Source organism: Toxorhynchites rutilus, chromosome 3 (assembly GCF_029784135.1).
Source record: "Toxorhynchites rutilus septentrionalis strain SRP chromosome 3, ASM2978413v1, whole genome shotgun sequence".
Classification (NCBI taxonomy): Eukaryota; Metazoa; Arthropoda; class Insecta; order Diptera; family Culicidae; genus Toxorhynchites; species Toxorhynchites rutilus.
Window position 1 is genome coordinate 39,371,666 of NC_073746.1, and position 13,277 is coordinate 39,384,942.

General features: G+C 37.4%; 1 protein-coding gene across 1 annotated transcript; it reads right to left on the reverse strand.

Moving 5' to 3' along the window:
- Window positions 1–9,280: 9,280 nt before the first annotated feature.
- LOC129778970 (uncharacterized) lies at window positions 9,281–10,630 on the reverse strand. The gene is made up of 4 exons (XM_055786180.1): window positions 10,192–10,630; window positions 9,882–10,134; window positions 9,688–9,818; window positions 9,281–9,629 (listed from the first exon to the last, which is right to left on the reverse strand). The coding sequence occupies exons 1-4, from the start codon at window positions 10,259–10,261 to the stop codon at window positions 9,334–9,336; spliced, it is 750 nt and encodes a 249-aa protein (XP_055642155.1). The 5' UTR covers window positions 10,262–10,630; the 3' UTR covers window positions 9,281–9,333.
- Between the last annotated feature and the right edge of the window lie 2,647 nt (window positions 10,631–13,277).

Consider the following 13,277-nt stretch of genomic DNA (forward strand, 5'->3'; position numbering starts at 1 on the left):
CAACTCCCACGACTTGGACAACTAAGATAAAAAACAACACATCAATTTATTTCACAACACTTTTTCATTCCTTTTTCAGGATACACAACAAAGTATAAATCAAATCACATAAGGGGGTATTCTAGTCTAGAAATAAAAAAACAAGTACGGCCTTGACACTAAACCTTAAACGCGTTTTTCTCGAAACTAGTTTTGGTTAGAATTGTTTTTTGGCTTGTCCGAGCGATATCTCCACAAACACAGGAAGATTGTAAAACATATAAAATTTATTATTGGGGGTAAAAAGTTAATCCTCGCCATTAATTTTTTAAATCATAAACAATTTGAGTAACTTTTTCGATCATATCGGCTGGTATCTTACCGATAACACATGTGATGTTGTCAGCAATTTTGTCTTATGTTGTCGACAATTTTGTTTATTAACGTCTTCATAGCAAAAGAAAATTTTACGATAACAGAAAAAAATGCATTTTTAACAGAGCATTGTTTTTGGTAATATAAATCACTGATTTGTAAGCGTTTTTCCTTTGTAAGTCTTTCCACAATCAAATGGCAACGAAACCTACATAACTTCTATTTCGACACATGGAACGACAATATTGACTTGGCATCTTTGACGTAGGAATTCGTCTTCTAGGAACATATTAGAGGTACAAATTGAATAAACCTAGATCCTATCGCTTGATGCTCATACATTTGTCGATGGATTTAAGAGATTTTTGAAAAGCACTTAAAAGGTTCCAGGGCGAAATGTAAGGCGATGTGTAAAATTATGTAATAAAAAGGAGGACGGAAAAGTAAAAAGATAAAATCTAATTTGCTCAATTTGTAAAAAAGGACTTCACTCACTATGTTCAGCAAACCATAATTGTGAATGAAATTGCGCAATTATAACTTTTTCATTGTTTAAAACCATCTTTATATAGAGCCATTCCATGTCAAACCGTTATCGTGACTTCTCAGATTTAAAATTGGTAGTTTGATCCTTATCACTAGATATTAGACCCGTATTCTTTTATTTTTTCAAAAGGGTTCCCATTTCCTTTTTAGGGTGGTCCGAGAAATCAATTTTCTTTTTTTTTGCTGAAGAGACTTTATGAAGGAGATTATGACTTCTGGAATTCTTTTCTCTATATATCTATATTAGGGTGGCAGCGAAAATGGTCATGTCAAATTTCAAAAACCGACCACTTACATTTTGTTTATTGGGCCAAAAAAATGATCTGTGCTAAGTTTCTGCTCAGTCGGACATGATTTAGGGGTGTCTCGAAGCGTTCAAATTTTTTTTTTGATCCACGAAAATCTTCCAAGGGGGGGGGGAGTAAAGGAAATTTGGAAAATCGATTTTTTTTCGATGCCAAATGACTTAAAAATACATGAAACATGAAAATTTGCACAGGTCATTTTTTTGGCCAATAAACCAAATGGTCGGTTCTTTAAAACCGATTTTTTTACCTTCATTGCCTCTCAGGCTAAGTACGAAATGGTCGATTTTCAACCAAAAATTTTTTTTTTGAGATTACAACAGATCTCGACGTTTCATTGGACCAATAAACAAAATGTATATATGATCGGTTTTTGAAATTCGATGATGAGATTTTTTCCATACATCCATTGCCACCCTAATCTATGTATATATATATAAAAATCTCGTGTCACGGTGTTTGTTACCGAACTCCTCCGAAACGGCTCGACCGATTTTGATGAAATTATGCACAAAAAACTTGGTAAGCATGAGAATAGGTTGTAAACTATATACGATACCGCTAGGATACCGATTACTAAATATTTAATACCGATTAGAGTACCTCTGATTTAAATTTTCAATTCGCAAGCGTTACTAAAATCATAGAAGGTGTCTGCACAATAACGCGAGAAATTGTGATTCGAAGAAAAAACAATAATCTTGAACCCATCGTTAACGCTCATCTTTCATACGACTTTCACCATGTTCTTCTTCAATAGCACTAACGTTCTCAACGTTCGCCTTCTCATCGTAGTATTACTTGCATCATTTTTAGTAGTACTTAGTTGAGATTCCTGTACCAAACAACAAGCCTTGCTCTAGAATGTGTGTGACCAGAATGCAAGTCAGAAGAAATATCTTTGACGACCGTCTTGAAAGAACAAGATGAATATTGCACAAACATTAGACAACATGAGACTGCTACAGGTACTACATTCATTATGAACATCATTACTCATTTTGAAATAATATTTATGAATAGCTTTATCAGATGAAAAAAATAAAGGAGTGCGATCGATGGATTTTATGTATATCGTATGATGTCATTATATGATGTCGTGAGCTGTACCAACAATTCATGGCCATGTAAGGGAAGGTAGAGAGCGAACGAGTGCGATTCCTACGATCTAATCAACATAAGTGGCTAGATGAAGAATAAATTCACTTGAAAAACGCTATCGTGAGCAACGCCGTAACATCGTCAGAGTCAATTGCAATCCGTACGGATTGCAATTTTGCATTCTGAAATCCGTTCGACTCAAGTCCAATCAAGTTATGGAAATGTGTCAAACTTGCGACATAGACAACATTGAGTTCCGTGTTCCATTTCTGTGGAGCAAATATGCAAAATGGATATTCGGGTGGAAAAAACGCTTTTAAAACAAAAATTTCAAACTAAAATTAGCTTTGTATCAGCTCCATTGAAGTTGCCTGGCGTATCTTTGGTTTCCCAATTCATGAACATGACCCAGCAGCTATAAATTTAGCCGTTTATCTTGAAAATGACAAGGGCGTATTTTCCATCAACGAGACAGAATTTGAACTCCAATGTTCAAGAATTATTTTTTTTCCCAACTTCCATTTTGCGGGAAATCGAGTACTGGCCGAAGCCTGCACTTTTTCTTGCAATTACAAACATACTGTGAACTGAAGGTCACACTTCAGTGAGCTAATATACGGCATTAATAAATGCATTAATTTTACATTTCGGGACTAACAAGCACAGAGGAATGAATGCTTCCAAGTATAAACCTGAATTGATCCACCTATGGTGAGATGTGACCTTTCTTCTTTCATGTAGTTTTAATTTATTACCGGCCGACTTTTTTTTCAAACGAATGCTATTGCTTTCATTTAGATTGTTGTGAAAATGTTAATGCTCAACAAGTATTTGCTTCCGATTATCCATTTCCCGAAAAATCGAACATTTTTCAAAATCTGCAAAGTACAAATACGCTGCGAAAAAATAATGGCTAGAGGGTTGGGAGGTTATTATCCTGTTGGATAGAATCATCATTTAGGTTTTCTTCATCGATGAGTTCACCCACCCAATCCGGCGGGAGAATATTCACCCAGCAATCTCATTAGAACCATTCTTCCACGCACTGATTTCCTCCAACTCATCCACACACGAAATTCTACGGACTGCCATTACCTAAGGTTATCACGGATAGAAATGCAATTTTTCGATAATATTTGCTGAGTTAATTGATACTAACAAATATTCACAATTGAAATTTCTGAAAAAAATGAAAAAACCTTCCGTCTTCCAAAGTAAACAAACTAGAATGCGCTGCGGAGGTCAGATGTATTGGTATTGATTCAGTAGAACAGAAATGTCCGTTATGGTTAACGTTCGAATTTTTGAACACTCAATTTCCCCGGCTGTTATGTATGTTCTTCTATCGCAGTTATACTGTAGAAAAGTTCACGTATTTTTGTATTTTATCGGTTTTTTTAATTGAAATTGAAAACACCTTCCAAACATACTTGCTATAAATCAAAGTTACTGCCCAATAAAGTTATGCAAAATTGAACGAAATTGATGGTAAATGGTAGCTAATAAATTAAACTTCCTTTTGGTGCAAAAACATTATCATTTGGTTGCTTCTCAAAGGCATTAAAATTTATCAAAGTTCGATTCTTCGAACGCTTGGCACAAAATGGGTTAAAGAAATACATTGAACATATAAACATCCGTTCAAATCGTTTCATTCGTTCTTATTTATCGATCACATTCGATTAATTTCATAGACCGTTAAATCATTCAAACACACTTACACCCAACATATTCGTTAGGAACAATTTATATGGCAGAACAACGTTTGCCGGGTCAGCTAGTCTATATATATAAAAATCTCGTGTCACGGTGTTTGTTACCGAACTCCTCCGGAACGGCTCGACCGATTTTGATGAAATTATGCACAAAAAACTTGGTAAGCATGAGAATAGGTTGTAAACTATATACGATACCGCTAGGATACCGATTACTAAATATTTAATACCGATTAGAGTGCCTCTATGCAAAAAAAAATTAAATATATTTTTTTAAATTTTGCTCCAAACAATACATATAACCACAAATTTAAACCCCCATACCCTATTTTAATAGCGATTTTAGTAGTTTTTTATAAACAATATTGAAATAATTTAACCGTCTCGATCGTTTTTCAAACAGAACGAATTTATTTATGTTGTTAAATGACAGATGGCGCTAGATCGAACTTTCATTCTCCCATTCGCAAGTAACCTCACTTCGTCTAAAGCCCGGCGAGCTGGAAGTATTTTTGAATGAGCATAACGAATTATTGAAATACTTCAAATCACACTTGCTCAGTTTACAAAATGACAATCACGTCATTGTCATCAATTCTGATAAAACATCTGCTGGAGAGCACTTGTCTAGATTCAGTACGCAATCGTTACTAAAATCATAAAAGGTGTGTGCACAGTGGCACGAGAAATTGTGATTCGAAGAAAAAACAATAATCTGGAATTCATCGTTAACGCACATTGCTCATACGCAAAATCGACTCTCTCCATGTTCTTCTTCAATAGCACCAACATTCCTAACGTTCGCCTTCTCATCGTAGTATTACTTGCATCATTTATAGTGGTACTTAGTTGAGATTGCTATATCAAACAACACGCTTTGGATGTTTTCTGAGTGGCAAGCTCTAGAATGTGTGACCACAATGCAAGTCAGAAAAAAAATTGACGAAAAATGCCCGACCGTTCTGAAAGAACAAGATGAATATTGCACAAACATTAGACAACGTGATCCTGCCACAGATACTCCATTAATTATGAACATCATTACTCATTTTGAAATAATATTTATGAATAGCTATATCAGGCGAATAAAATAAAGGAATGCGCTCGATGGATTTCATGTGTATCGTATGTTGTCATTATTTGATTTCGTGAGCTGTACCAACAATTCATAGTCGATATGTACTCGAAGGTAGAGAGCGAACTACGATTCCTATGACTTAATCAACATAAGTGGATTGAGGAAGAATACATTCACTTGGAAAACGCTATCATGAGCAACGCCGTAACAGCTTCAGAGTCAAAATTATCCGAATGGATTACAATTTTGCATTCTGAAATCCGTTTGACTCAAGTCCGAACGAGTTGTGCAAATATGTCAACATTGCGACGCAATTAGACATAGACAACATTGAGCTCCGTGTTCCATTTCTGTGAAGCAAAATTCAAATGATGTATTCGGGAGGAATAAACATGCTTTTAAAACATTTTTTTTAATGAATATTAATTCCACATATCAAATATTCGTTCGATGTGAAAAACCAACACATTCTCTGCAATTCAGGGAAAAATCTTGAACGAAACATGTGTCTGACGATGATTTTATGTTAAGGATAAAGTTTAGGTGGAAATACGAGGAAACTTATAGGCAAAAAAGTTAAGTTAAGGTCAGGACTGTGTTTTTAATGTTGTTACGGCCCAGGCCGAACACATAAAAAGAAACACAAAATTTTGATTTAAACACTTTATTCAACTATACAAAAAAAAACCTTAATCACTATAAAAACACATCCAGACGGTAATCCAGGACCTGAATACGCGCCTGTGAAAGAGGTTTATTGGAGAAGAAACATAAGAGAATATTGTTCACTTACGTTTTCATTCAACAACCTGCAAAAGAATTAGTAATTATATCAATCACAACAAATGCTACTTACCGCTCTACAAATACAACACGATAGCACAACAAAACAACATCTAAACAATCATAGCAATCACAACAACTAGCGAATTGTCACGGAATAGGGAACGCAACGAAACGAACTCGCTATACAAAGCGTATTGTTTATAGCGAACATTCGAGAAGGAACACGACCAAAGAATCAATCGCAATTATATGCTTTTCAGATGATTATGGGACCAATCATAAAAATAAGGCATGAAAGAAAAGAGTTCAGTCGCAATAAATCCTTCGATCAGTATATATATATATAATATTCGATCATATCTCATCACTTCTACATCGGGTAGCCAGTCTACTCTACTACTCTGTTCAGATACCTCCCGGGGCGGAGACAAATGTATTTAAACGACATCGAGTGATAATTTCCATTCAAATTTCTAAAATTGCTTCCGGGTCTTCCAATCTGATAAAAAGTAAATTGCTCCAAAAATACGGATGAATTATTTTGACGTTTATTTTGCGACAAGGTAAGGTTGCCAAATTTGATTGAATTTGAGTCGAATGGATTCAAGAATGCAAGAGTTGATTTCAATCGAATCGCGTTAAAATATTATATATATATATATATATATATATATATATATATATATATATATATATATATATATATATATATATATATATATCCATTCCATGACATGACTTTTTTTTTAAATTCATAACATTTGGACCACTATACCAATTTCAGATGTACGACATATCAAATTAAAGCTAATTCGCTGGTCTTTTTTGGAGAAATACTACAGTTGCAGAAAATTTGAATTATGTTTTCGTTATTATTGATTGTATTTGTTTTTTTTTATAGTTTTCATGGCCTCGGGACCAAAAGCGCTATATATTATAAATTTTTTACTGGAAAGCTGAGAATTTTTCACATAGCATATCTCGAAACCAGGAAGGCGTTTTTTTTCGTTTTTGAGTTATTATTTTTTGAACATAACCGATGGTCCGAAAAATCCTTTTTTTTCAATTTTTTCCACTACAAAAAATCAATTCAGATGATCGACATATCAAATTAAAGTCAATAAGCATCCCTTTCTTTACATTTAACATCAAATGAAGCATCATGTGTATTTTTGTGTTCATGAACATGCATCTCCATAAGAAATTTTCGTGGAGAAGCATTATATTTAATCGCAAGCGCAACGAAAAGGAGGAAAAAACCGATTGATTTATCTGTATTAGTTTTACACGATTTGATGGCAAAACGTTGGTCAATAACCTGATTTGGATCAACCATACGACAACTAGTTCGTTATTCAGCCGTAAAGAAAATACCTAGAACTTTGAACAGATGTAGTGAAAAATTGAACTTTTTGTAGCTGATCTATGTATAGGAGAAGTGTGTAATACGCACCCCCTAAGCGAGAATGGATTTTTCTTGACCGTGCTCTTAAAAATTAAGGTTACAACTATCAGTACGTAGATTAGTAAACCCTCAGTCATCTGTAATCGTTCCGTATTTTAGATACAAAAGTAACAAAAGTGCTACGAATTTTATTTTGTGAGGCGCCCATATGTTATATTTTCCAATCATACGGCGTTAAATGGCCCAGTAGAAGTATAATATGCTCATAAGCTGGTTCTCACAGAGACTATAAAGCTCAGAGAAACAGCTTCTATCAATGAGAGATTCAATCAATCTATTCACTTCATGCCCACCAGCGAAGAGAAGAAACCGTTTCTCCGGTAAGCGTGTTCTCCCAGTATTCGTGCGTTAATTCTCCAGTCTGCGCTCTTTTTTCCTACTTTCTCTGAGCACATAATATAGAAGCCAGATGTGAAGACAAGTTTTCGTTTTGAAGACATTAAATTTTGTGAAAATATACTGAGGTTACTTCAAAGTATGTGAATAAATTGTTTGTGTGATTTATCGTGCATGATTTAGAAATATCGTGATGGTTTGCTCATTTTTGTTCATTATGAACACATTTAAATGTCTTCAAATATAATCAAAATGAACAAAAATGAGCAAACCATCACGATAAAAAATCGAAAAAATCATTTGGCATCCCTCGCATGCAAGCTATTTCTCTCGTGAGAACGTTATCCGGCCGAAAGCGAGCAAATTGCCCCGACCGAGGGTAAGTCGTACTGCCCGATGGTAATCTGATGCGGAAAATATCAAATCGAGAAGAAGAAGTTCTTCATCTGATATATAAATCAAATGAACCGGTCCAGTAGTTCAAAAGCTATGATTTTTTTTAAATGCATTACACTGTTCGGAATATGAGACAAATGTGATTAAACTTTTTTTTTAGTTTTTCACCATGCATATTTATTCGAAAATCAATTTTATTGCAGCCAAATGTAAAACAAGGCTCTATTGTATCCAAAAATCAAACGAATTTTAGGAAAACGTACCATTTCGACTAATGAGACACTTTTCAATTGCCATCAAAGCTTAAGTGTTCGGAATTTGTTCGGAATAAAATTTTATAAAAGCAAGACTACTTCCATAGGAACAGAAGTACTGCTCTGTGAGTTCAACAATCGGTATCTTATCCAAATATTAATTTGCGTCGCGTTTAGAATAACTTCTGATACGGGTGCGATTACGAAAACGGCACACCAAGGGTCAATAGCAGAGCAGGATAAAGTGCACCTCAGCAAGTGCAAGGGCAAAGTCCAGTTGATTAGTCTTCATTTGTTGCTGGTGGGTATCATGTGAATGCACCTCGTTGTCTTATCGTTTTGCGGATTTGATTTCTGCGGCTATGACGTTTATTTTCATATCGAAAGATTAGGTTAAGTCATAACAGGTGTTATTTTGAACCACATTTATATATTTCTAATTATCCTTCGTTCGTAGACTCGACAGCATTTCAACATTCAATTAGGCTAACATAAACTATTGGTGAACGATCGCAGCAATGATTGAACAAGCCGTCATAATTATAGGCCCTGAGTGTCCAATTCCTTCGAACGTCCATTAATTATTGGCCAGTTCAATAACCGACCTACATTGGACGACGGACCGAGACGGACTTCGAGAAGTCTGCACACATCCTAAATTAAGTGTCGATGACCTATCGCACACTTCGCCCTATCATCTTCATCCGCCGAAAAATCGTTCAATCAGATCCCGCAACACAACGACGAAATCTCAATACGCCATAAATTTTCATCCACACGACACTTACCCCAATAAGAAGATGCATTTCTGTTCGCATCGCACCAATGCATGGTGGCTGCCAAGGCTTTTGAACTGCATCAATGCCATTTTGATTGATTCAATCAAGCCGTCGGCTGGACGTCGGGGGCTGTGATACATTGTTTTGATTGGCAATTGATGATCGTTCGTGTCTTAGCATCTTAGCTTATTTTGTTTTATTGTTCAGTCCACTCGCGATCATACAGGGAAAAACCTTTGAAACGGTGCCAACGCTAACACTTCGTTGGCAACAAACTGCAGCCGGGAGCTAAGCTGTACTCGTAGATCTTTTTCTATTAATCTAATAAAGTCAACCCGTGGTATGCTGTTGAAGTGCCGATTCACTTGGGGAATGTGGGTGGTATGGTCCAGGTCGTTGATAACGTAAGGACCCATCGCCAGGTCGGATTCTGTTAGATTAAGCTGAAGGTGTTCAACGCCGGTAGGAGTTTTTTTGATTTCGCCCTTCGCCAAGAACTTTACTGTCGAGCTTCCTGGGGGTGGATGCAGAAAATTAGGATCAACTATGGGATATTCGTGGGCAATACTCACTGATAGAGATCGTTAGAATTGAGTTCTCAGATTCTTCGTGTTGCTCGAGTGATTCCGCTGAGTACATACCAAGCAGTTCCAATGCGGGCATCAACAGGGTAAGAGTAAGTTCCATTTTGTCCAAATCGAGACTAGGATAAAAAAGTTAAATTTTCATTGTTGAACATATAATCAATTTTTCCATGAAAACTTACCTGGTATCTTGGACAAAACTATTCTTCAAGCCTATCAAATACCGGTTGTTGTAAACTGCCCTAAATCCCTTTGCCTCTTGACTAATTGTCATGTTTGGCAGCAACAGAGGATCGAATGGTGTGACGGAAATCTTTGGCGTTATCTTCCCACTAGCCATGAAGTTGAAGAAATGCTGAATAGAGTTTGTAACGCAGTCATCCAAATCCGGTGAACTTCGTGAACATCCAAGAACATCGGAGTCTTGTTTCCGCCCTGGCAATATAAAAACCGTTAGCATTCACACGAATTGAACAAAACTCAAACTCTCACGGGTCGGTGCAGTTAGCGCGAGTTGAAGACTCGCAAGCAGCAGCAGTATACAAACACCCGAGGAGACCATCTTGTTTTCCGTAACGTCAGATCGTACAAACCGAGAACTGAAACTCCGCACAGCACCAACGATCGTTCACAACTGTAGCGGCCGCAATCGAACGCTCGGGTTTAGATTGTGTCGCTCCGATATGTTGCGAAAATTATCGTCGTGCCAAAAATCGATTCCCTAATGATACAGTATCGGCCTGTGCCAAAATGGGTCGCTGGGAGGGAAGTCACGTCAGCGCTTGGACATTCCACCACATTGTTGTCCGCGATCAATTGAAATTCGCGCTGATTCAATTAAACGGTGGCGCTACGTCGGATGTAGGCCATCTCTGTCGTTCTCCCGTTTCCAGTGCCGGTCCCGAATTGCAACCGGTTCGATGCAAAAATGGATCGATCGAGCAGCATTGTTACTTTGTGCGCTTCATTCTGATGGCGGGAGAATGCTCTCAATTTATGAGGCTGATCAACTTGACCGGTCTGCGATCTGCGCGCTTACGGATTCTTCAACCGAAATGCAAATTCTATTTCCATGTGCGCACGCAGCAAAGGCTCAGTGGTTTCAATTCAAGCTGTGTAGATACAGACGACGTTAATTTAGAACAGAGCACACGAGCGCGAACCTATGGACCGTTATTTTCGGCAAACAATCAATATTCATTGAGACGGAGACGCGACCCGTCGCGAAAAATCTGCAGCGTCAATGAACTGATCACATCTCCTCGCGCACGATGGGATCAAACCCGACAAAACGATTGTGGCGCGGCGAGCCGTCAGAAGTTCGGCGTCTCGTGGAACAACAGACGGACCGTTGCCAAGACACGGCGTCTTGATAAAACATGTTTGCGTTTTGAGAGTTCTCTTCGTTGCTTGGCTCCTTTATTCACAATTCTCGGGCGGATTGATCGGTTCAACGAGGGAAAGCAAACGAGCGCTGACGCAATGACGATGCTCGTGCGGAAATAGCTCAACCACAAGTCTATTGGCGTAGGTCAGGGAGGGTGGCACTTGCACACGAAATAGAAGAAGCAGTTGCTTGAATGGAAGTAGAGGATTGTACGATGTCTTGAATACAAGTATCGCATGCTCGTCTTGCGTGCAACCGGTTTGAAATGAACATAGGGTTGTAAAATATTGTAAATATCAGATGTTTTCGATTGAAAATTCGTAATTGGTAGATGTTCACAGGTAGAGTACCGTATGCGTGATAACGTGATTGCGCCATTAAGCAATGTCAAAATTGAAATAGTTTCCTAAAATTTCGGTTTCGACTTTTTTATTTCTTCAAAAAGGGGATGTTTCTGAGTGTCTTAAAATATGTTAATCATCGATCGAGTTCCCGCTTGCTGCAATTACGGCCTCCACACGCAGTGGCGTAGTGTGGGGGCGGCAAACCCGGAATTTTGAATAGCATTTTTTCCTCCAATTATTATTTCCCAATTATTATATTTCATCTTTCAATTGAGGAAAAAAACACCCATTATGAGTAGTTGCTTCTGTCCGTACATTAGTAAAACCACAACCTCTCTCTGATTTTCGCAAAATTGAAACACCCAACATAACATTACATTAATACCCTTTTGATTATTCGCTACACATACCTGGGCTCCTCTCCATGCAATGCAAAACAGATGCATGGAGCCAATACAGAGGGCGGAGAGGCGCCGAAATAGGCCGTGAATGGCCGCGCGATGTTATACAGTAAAAGCCTGTTTCAGTTAGAATTTGGTCGCATAAAGTAGGACATTTCTCAGCATAGAAATAACGTACAAAAGAGGGAAGGATGTTATTTTGTAGGTTTATCAACTTTAAGTTAAAAAACATGAAAATTATTCGTCATCTGTTCGGATGAATTTTCGAATTTTTCGTGTGATACCACCCATAATTTTCTGCACAGTACTGCTGGTAACTGTTTTTGCTATCTTCTTGGAAAAGTGGTGCATTTGAATTGTTTTTTATGGTTCTGCCACATTTCTTCAATTTGCCTTTGATATTGTCCAATATCTCTCGAAAATCCGAACAATTTGGTGGATTGATAGTTTTTTCAATGAAGTCGATTTTGTTCTCCATATAACACTTGATACCATCCCGGCTGTAATGGCAGCTTGTCAAGCCAGGCCAGAACTTCACTGGACTATTGTGTGATAGAATGAATGGCAAAATCCTGTTCTGAAGACACTCCTCCTTGTAATTTTTTCCCCAGTGATGACAACCATTGTCTTCGTTCCACCACTACAGATCCCTTGCCAAATCATCAACTTACGTGCAAATTTATCTGCGTTTGCGACGTACAGCATCTCTCAAACGCTTCAAAACGGATAAACAATATTCTTTGTTGGCTGTCTAGCCCGGTGGAAGGTACTCATAGTGTACTACGCGTTGACAATCGAAGAAAATAGTCAGCATCACCTACATTTTTGAGTGGATTTCACGCAATTTTTTCTCGTCTTCGAAGCGCTACTCGGACGATTCTTGCTTTATTTCTATGTCAAATTCATAGATCTATGTCTCGTCGCCCGTAATTATCCGTTTCACGAAGGTTGGATCGTTTTGGGCTTGAGAAATCATCTCTTCCGCAACTGTCTGTTGATGGTGTTTTTGCACGAAATTCAGGTCCTTCAGAACGAGAACGAGCTACCACGCGTCTCATACCCAAAACAATATGCTGTGCCGTTCCATATGTAATGCCACATTCACTAGATATATCTCTTATGGCGGGTTTACACTAAGGAGATCTATAGCTATAGATGGATTTATTCACCTGAAAATAGGTGTAAACGGGTGAGAATAAATATGATACACTTATTCGAGGTATATATAACTTGAATAAATTCAGCATATGTAAACGCTTGTGAATTTCTCACTGGTGAGAAATTACTAAAGTTGGATGCAGTTCTACTTCAGGTGAATAAATTCACCGAAAATATGAATATATTCATTATAGAAGTTCACGCTAGTGTAAACGATTGATGCGATTTCTATAAATCTCATCATATTTCTTCACATGAATTCCCTAGTCTAAACCCACCCTTAAGCTG

Bases quoted from the DNA above. Each gene is read 5' to 3' on its own strand.
- LOC129778970 (XM_055786180.1), bottom strand. From the start codon at position 10,261: ATGGTCTCCTCGGGTGTTTGTATACTGCTGCTGCTTGCGAGTCTTCAA. The intron at 9,819-9,881 runs GTAAGTTTTCAT...TTTTTATCCTAG, and splicing joins AGTTTTGTCCAAGATACCAG to TCTCGATTTGGACAAAATGG. The intron at 9,630-9,687 runs GTGAGTATTGCC...ATCCACCCCCAG, and splicing joins AATTCTAACGATCTCTATCA to GAAGCTCGACAGTAAAGTTC.